At 38.8% G+C, this 8,196-nt stretch overlaps 2 protein-coding genes across 4 annotated transcripts in view; one reads left to right on the plus strand and one right to left on the minus strand.

Annotated features, from left to right (window-relative positions):
- The window catches only part of LOC126393944 (coiled-coil domain-containing protein 106-like), a 613,357-nt gene that overhangs the window by 520,151 nt on the left and 85,010 nt on the right, over positions 1-8,196 (plus strand). The window lies entirely within an intron of this gene.
- golga1 (golgin A1) overlaps positions 1-8,196 on the minus strand; it is a 39,154-nt gene that overhangs the window by 5,018 nt on the left and 25,940 nt on the right. For all 3 annotated transcript variants that reach the window (XM_050050335.1, XM_050050336.1, XM_050050334.1), the window contains 4 exons: positions 2,041-2,199; positions 1,835-1,894; positions 737-961; positions 517-603 (listed from right to left, as the gene is read on the minus strand). In XM_050050335.1, the coding sequence (XP_049906292.1) occupies positions 517-603; positions 737-961; positions 1,835-1,894; positions 2,041-2,199 (531 nt within the window). The remainder of the gene's footprint in view (positions 1-516; positions 604-736; positions 962-1,834; positions 1,895-2,040; positions 2,200-8,196) is intronic.

Consider the following 8,196-nt stretch of genomic DNA (forward strand, 5'->3'; position numbering starts at 1 on the left):
TTTGCTGCTTCACAATAAAAGTTTTTATGTTACAAAATAATGGGACTTTTATCGTGAAGAATCTATAGGTAATTAAATGTCTTTATCACTGAATTTGTGGAACTTTGTTGGTAGCTTTTCTTCAATAAAGGCAAGTCTAATGATACCGCAGGGAGTAAAAGCAGAAACAGCCACAGTGAGATGTTAGATAAAGAGCTGCAGACAACAGGCTCTCACTGCACCTCTGCAAACAGCTCATCTCTAACAGGTAAACTTCTTTAACCTGCCCTGCTGTGGAAGAACACATCCAGCAAAAATAACCGTAGATCAGCCCAATGCTTTTAAACGTCATCAATTGAAGACACACCTTCAAGCAGGTAGCCCTGTTGTAATGGAAATGCAAATCACTGCTGAGCTGGGCTGATGACCCAAACCAAACCAAACCAAACCAAACCAAACCAAGCCAAAACAGCCCATGACTGTCAAAAAGGGGTATTAGAGCAGTGGTCTGTTTGAAGTTCAACACTGAATACCAACCTTGTACTCCAGAGTTTGTTTCAACATGTCCTCTTCCTCACGAGTGAAATTCAGCAGCACAGATACAGCTCGTATTAGCTGGTATGCCTGACAGAGTGAGACACACACGTTCAGACTGGGTTTGTAACAGAACCAGGGCTAATAATTTAGTCACTCAATACTAGGCAACCCTTATTTTAGCCTGTTGAATTAATTGCTATAATTAGCATGGAGGACTTACCTCAGCCTCTCTGGATGACATAAATTTGAGCACAACGTGTTTGAGATACTCAAAGTTGATTTCTCTTGAGTCGTTGAGGTCTGAGGTGTTGGTTACTGTGGTGTTGGAGGTGGGGGGGCTCTGCATGGATGCAGGTGGGGGGTCCGGACAAACCTTCTCTTGTTTTTCTGTTCGGTTTTCTGGAACCTTCTCCTTCCCTTCAGCTTCTGGCTCAGACTTTAGCTTCTACAGAGCACAGAGAATGAAACGTTAATAACTAACTAATAAACACTCACTGCATTAAGAAAGGAGCCTTGAGCTTAAATCATTTAAATGCATTGTTTCCCTCAATAATCTACCCTAAATTCTAATATTTCCTGAAAAATGATTCGAAAGAAAAACTGAAGTATTCCGGCCCTTAACTCAGTACTTCATTGAGGCACCCATGGCAAAGTTCTTTATTTGAAGTTTCTACCTGTCAGACCTATTTTTCAATGTCAGTGAGTCACATGCAACATTTACATTGTATTTATGCTGGAATTACTTCAGCTGGTGTCACTGCACTTGCTGAGAATTTGCATTCATAGCAGCTTTTGCTTGACATTACGCTTAAAGGGGCAGTTGAGCCCAAAATCAAAAATACATATTTCTCCTCTTACCTGTAGTTAGTGCTATTAATATCAATCAAGATAGTTTTGTTGTGAGTTGCCGAGTGTAATCTGGAGAATGGCATCCATACTTCTTTGCCATCTGGTTTAAAGGGACATTTCAGCCCAATATTTAAAATACACATTTTTTCTCTCACCTGCGGTGCTTTTTATCAATCTAAATGGTTTTGGTGTGAGTTGCAGATTTCTGTCCTAGAGACGTCTACCATCAGCAAGTCGGCAAGTCTAAAAGCTGCTGATCTGATCAGTGACAATGATGATTCAGTATAGTGACTTCACTTTGAAAATGTGTTGATAAAGATTCTTTGGTACATGTAATTAACAGCTGTACCCCGGATCCCACAGCTTCATGATGTTTTGCTTAAGTGAGACGAACAGAGTGGAGTAGCTCCTTTACCAACAAATGTTTAGTTTGCAGACATATTGTCGAAAAAAAAAGAGTGTGTCTCACCAGTTCCTTCTGCAGAGTCCTCTTTAGTTCTGCCAGTCTCTGCTGCAGCTGCTTGATGGTCTGCAAAACAATGTCAGTGTGTTTTATGTGTGTTGATAGGTGTAACTGCTGCTATGTATGTATCTGCAGAATGCATCTGCTTTCAGCAGAAATTAATGTTTTATTCAAAGCTAGAAGAACAGAATGGGAGGATAAAGGTATCTGACCCTGTTCTTGTCACTGAGCTGCTGCTCCAGCTCTCTGTTGACCTTCTGAATGTGATCCAGATCATCCACTGTCACACTGCCGTTCTGATCCTCCTCACACACTTCAGGGCTGTGAAGCTGCTCTGTCAAGGTTTCCACCTCAACCTCCAGGTATGAGATCTGGGCAGCACACATCAGACCACACTGATCATTAATCCATGTTACATTAGTGACAGTTGCCTCTTTGGAGAAGCAGTAGCAGAAAAAAGATTATGAGACATGAGACTATCAGAATTCCATTAAACTTAAAATTAAAAGCCCAGGCTTCTATTTACTTCAATCACTGAACTCAACCAGTCTAAATTTGAGACGGGTGTTTAGTTCCTTTAGCACAAAACTGTGGGTGAGCAAATGGAAATATATTATCAACATGTTTATTTAAACAAGTATAAACCATACCCAACAACACAGTGCAGTAAGAACAGAAAATACTGTTTGACGAACAAAGTTAGCATACAGTAAACAATTGATTTCACTCGACAATATTCACGACTTGGATTAATTTTCATAATAAACTCTTTTGATTCTTTTGATCAGCAGATCCTTACAGACTAAAGAATTATAAATAATTAAGGAACAGATGCATATTTAGAATTAATGGCTGCTTCAAAGGTAGGTAGTCACCTCTTTTTATTTTATTTTATTTATTTATTTTTACCATGTTAATACATCTAAATTAATTATACTATGGTGCTCATGTTTTCAGTAAAATGAACTGAATGATTAAATTGTGGAGAATCTATCCAAGCTAACCATGTGTAGCTAGGGCTGTGCGATATGACGATATATATCGGGTGACGAGTAGGGCTGTAGTCAACCAAAGAAAATCTTGGTCGACTAACGTCGCACATAATCTTCAACTAATCAATTAGTCGTGGGGAAAAAAATCTGCATATTATTTTTACTTCTGTGGTGGTGTCTGTCCCTCTGCAGTTACACCTCCAAACCACTAGTCAGCGGTGGAGGACTGTGTTAAGTTCTGTAAAGTTTAGTTCAAATCAAACTTTATTTATATAGTTGATTAAAAACTCACATTAAACACACATTAAACATGGCTTAATAGAGACTATTTCAAACACAACTACGCAAATTGGCTTCACTATAAATCGCAGAACTGACAGACAAACACTTCGTCTTTATCTGAACACATTTCCCCCACCAATACAACACGCTAACGTTATTAGCATTAGCCTATGGCATTTTACGTTGTATAAACTAGCCTAGCGTCTAGCGATCTTTTCCTCTTCTCATATAAAACCAGGGACAAAGCAGCATCTAACAAAGGTAACAGCACTCAATGTGGCTCCATTACAACTCACAACATTCACCGACAAAACAACTGTCTTATACTAAACACGTTTTCAAAGCAAATACAACATGCTAACGTTATTAGCGCCAGCCTATGGCATTTTACATGGTATACATTAGCCTAGCGACGAGCGGAGTAGTATACAGAAACACGCAGGAGGTCTGCGTCACCGCGACGCTGAGCGTGATGGTGGTCCAACTTTCTGTCAACAACAGGGGTGTTTTGAAAACACCCCCATTTTCACAGGTAACTTAGCCTGTCCCCCCGCCGCAGGAAATAATGGATTAATCCTTGAAAGCTATTGATGTAGCACTTTTCTCCTTATGAAAGTAACACGGCGATTCTTCGACTAATGAGAATTTGGTTGGATGAGAGCATAGCGACCAAATAATCGATTAGTCGACCACAAGACTACAGCCCTAGTGACGAGAGATAAAAATGTCTATCGTTTCATATTTTGCTCTATCGTTTATATCGTTGTGACACAAATTACACTTTTTACGGCAATATTTTTCGTCATTTGGGGAACTTTTTATTCATTGGATTAAAATGTGCTATATCGTGATATGTATCGTTATCGGGATATGAAATGATCTATATCGTGATATGAGATTTTGGGGGGTGCTGTGGCCGTGCTGCCTGCTCTCTCCGGTTTTACGCCAGGCTAAGCTCCTTTCAAAGACTCCTTGCAAAGCATTCCTCCGGGGTTTTTTGTCGGACCTAATTGTATTGCGGTGTTGCACAGCGGCGACCAGATCTTTGCTCTCAAACCACAAAACAATGTGATGGCACAACAGTCTCCTTCAGTACATTATTCTATGCTTTCTTTTGATTTTCACATTGGCTAGTCATCCAGTTTAATTTGTGTTCTGATTAAATCGGAACCGTTGAAACAAGTTGTAGGAAGCCTCTACAAGTAATTGGTTGCTGGCAGACACTCTGTGCTGCAATAAAATGGTTAATCAGCAGTGCCGTGCACTGTAGAGCCGATGCACTGCTGGTTCTGCCGGCCTGAATAGAACATAATGTCTACTGTTGTGTACAGCATTTATTAGTCTCGCCACCAGACAATCAGAGATCTCCGCCTTCTGATAGTCTGGGGACACTCCTTTCTAAAGTGTGTTTAACACACCGGCGAAAACGGCCGGCAACAAAGCAACGCCTCTTGCATTTTTGAANTATAGACACAGCTAACGGCTAACAGGGCTAACAGCTAACGGTTAGCCCAGCTAAACGTGCACACAGAAATAGTAATGTTTGTTCAATCATTGTGTTTATAGACTTTACAAACATCGGAATAGTACAAACGGTGATACAGTGATGTGAAAAATGTGATATATAGGCTATATATTTATAGCTAAAAGCTCTGCTGGTTTTCTACCCGGAAGTATTTGTAAACAACAAGGCGATTCCCTCTATAGTCCGGCCGGACGGATGAGTCGTGGCCTTGTAAAAGATTATGTTTGTTTCTTTTCGTTGGCGAGAATGTGTCGCCGCAAACGCGACAAACATCCACTAACTTTGACGGCGTTTTCTGCGAGCGCGGCTGAGCCATTTTGTACCGCTACACGTGTTTCTAGTGGGACTATGTTTACAAGCACAAGAGTTCAGCGAGCCACCGAAGGACCGCCCTGCAGATTTACTATTGGTTCTGAAACGTAGGGAGTTTTTTAAACTCTGAAATTGTATCCGCCCATCTAAACACAAAATCAGGGAGAAAGACATCAGTCTTTAGTTAAGCAAAGCGTCTAAAGACTGACTTGTGAGTCTAGCATTTATAGACTGAGCTGAGTAGTGATGCATGGGTCGACCCGTAACCCTAAGCTACAAGTTAGAGGGAATAGTGATAAAGTGGTAAAACTTGGCATTGATCCACAGCCTCGGATGGATGAGCTCAAGCGTGCTGTGCGCACAGGCTCAGTTGGTAGGTGATACTATATTTTCACATTTTTAACAATGCAATTTTAAAAGTTTTGATTTTTATTGATAACCTACATTTACCAATGACAAAAAGACTACATTTAGCACCAAAAAATTATGTTTAAAAAAAAAAAAAAGCAGTAAATAAGCACCCGCCTAGTAAGAATGGCTCAGCGTTTAATTGGGGCTCGACTTTTATTTGAAGTCCTATGGTAAATCAATATATAAATAAGATCAGAGCAAACTGATGGTGGCACATACAAAGAGAAAAAAGAACAATTACATGCATAAAAAACAAAAAATAATTACAGTACTGAAGGTGTGCAAAACATTGGATTAGTGGTGGGCGATAAAACGATAACATATCGTCTCGCGATAAACACTTATGCGCCGTCGATAATGTTACTGTATTGTGTTGGGGGAAAAAACACGAGGAAAGCCATGCAAGTTACCCTCGGAGTCGGGCTGTGCAAGGTTGGTTGCACGAACACACTCGCTCCCTGGTAACCTAGCAACGGTGTCACGCAAACAGCTAACAATGTCAGGTTTGGTCGCGCCATCCTCGTGTGAACACAAGGTCCGCTTATTAGCCGCGACTTTGGGCTTGCTCTTTTGTAAAGTCGCTTACAAATATTGGTAGTTGCGGGTTGCGTTTTTTTGGGCTTGTTTCTAAAGTGGAGTTGCTTATTTGGGCTTGCTCTCTAAACGTTGCCTTTCTCTATATATATCCGTCTAATAAGTTATTGAAACGCATGATAGTATGTCGGGCTGCAAGATGTTTCCACAGCTCCGCTCCCTCCGCCCCTCTCCTTCTCTGCATACACACAGGTGACGGTCAGTCAATGAGACTTTTCACATTTAAACTGCGTGATTAACTATTTCACTAACAAGTGGGCGAAATATGGAAAGAATACAATAAAGATTTGTAGAAAGAGAGAGGATTAAAAGATTAGACTTCAAGAGGGGGACGATACAAAAGCAGTGTGCAGATTCAGATTTTGTGGGATATCATTCAGATATTGTCCAGCATACCAGCACTGTTACAGTGAAAGTAAAATGGCTTGTTATATGCAACTTCTTTACTTTCATTTTCATTCATTCATTTATTCTTTCCACTTTTTTGGTCGGCTAGTTGGTTTGGTAGAGTTCAAGGGCAGTAAATATAATGTATTGTAAAGTAATTTTGGTTGCTGGTCCTGGTTGCTTGTTTCGCTCCCAAGATCTGGCAACACTGAACACAACACAGCGTGGAGTGAGTAGCAAGAATGAGTGCGGATAGCGAGGAAATAGTCGAGTAGTAGTTTTTATACCATCTTGTGTATGTTCATTTATATGAGTGTTTTCTAATGGTTGTGTTGACATTACATTTACCTCCATGTGCCTTGACTGATGACTGTGATTGAAATCAAAAGAAAGATATTGAGTTTAAAATAAATGTGTTAAAATTTATTTATTTTCTCCTGGTCCTTATTTCAAATAGGTTATTAAAAAAATTACCGATAATTATCGTTATCAATCAATATGAACCAGCTATATCGTGATATACTTTTCAGCCGTATCGCCCACCCCTAAGTACAACACACAAGACATTATAAAGAATTATTTAATTCTTTAAGGTCAAACTTTAGTTAAATATCCAATGGGATAAATCATGTCCTGCGAAAAAACCCTTAAAACTACAACTTATCAACACACTTATATTGTTTCTTGTATTTATATGTAAGAAAAAAATTATGATTTATAAAATATTTCAATCTGCTTTTATTTTTTTAACTTCTTAACTTTCCCACCGTCAGAAAACAGCCTTGTCCCAGACAAGAATTTACAACTTAAATACCTAAAAAATGTGTTCAAAGCCTTCAAAATCTAAACCTAACAGTATGTACTGACACCATAATTGTAAAAATGTTTTGCTATAATCCTCTTTGTTTTAAAATATATCTTTTTGTAAAAATGTTGGCCCTTTTAAGATGAGTCCCAGAACTCATCAGACTCCATCAGAAAATCAAGTATAAAAGGAGTCAGCTATATCACAAGGACTCCTGTCTCACTTTCTGGTTTCCAAGTGCTGGTAAGCCTTTTATTTTATGATAAATTCATTAAATAATATTGCTAACAGGTGTGTCTCAACCATAACAGCTCAACTCTGTGGCCCTTCTATATCCAAACTAAATAAGAATCATGGTTTAAAAATTAGTATTTTGATTAGAATTAAGAGAACTCTTAGCAACTTTGACAAATAAATATATAACGTTTTGTCAACTCCGTAAAACACCAACTCTGTCAGATCTTGCCTCTGACATCCATCATGTGCTATTAAGAAAAAATTAAGTCACTGGGAGTATGTCCCAGTACAAGGTTTAATAGTCAAGACTTTGATCTTTTAAAATATATTTTCCTGTCTAACTGAAGAGTAAAAATCAACCCCCCCCTTGAGTAAGGTTTTGTCCCAATTCTCAAGAATGAGTGTAAAATATGAAATACTGGTCTTCCCTGGATATAGTTGTTGTGATGGAAAATGCAATAGAGATGAAAGTTTGGTGACTTGTTGACTTCTGGGTAGTAGTTGAATAAAACAACAATTACAGGAGAAACATTGATTGGACTTTAATCCCTAAAAGCTTACTAATAGTGCTTGCTGCATCAGTATTCTAAGTACCAAACAAGAGCATATACAGTGGTGTGAAAAAGTGTTTGCCCCCTTCCTGATTTCTTACTTTTTTGCATGTTTTCCACACTTAAATGTTTCAGATCATCAAACAAATTTAAACATTAGTCAAAGATAACACAAGTAAACACAAAATGCAGTTTTTAAATGAAGGGTTTTATTAATGAGGAAGAAAAAAATCCAAAGCTACATGGCCCTGTGTGAAAAAGTGTTTGCCCCC

The sequence above is a fragment of the Epinephelus moara genome, chromosome 8, assembly GCF_006386435.1.
Source record: "Epinephelus moara isolate mb chromosome 8, YSFRI_EMoa_1.0, whole genome shotgun sequence".
In the NCBI taxonomy this organism is placed as follows: domain Eukaryota; kingdom Metazoa; phylum Chordata; class Actinopteri; order Perciformes; family Serranidae; genus Epinephelus; species Epinephelus moara.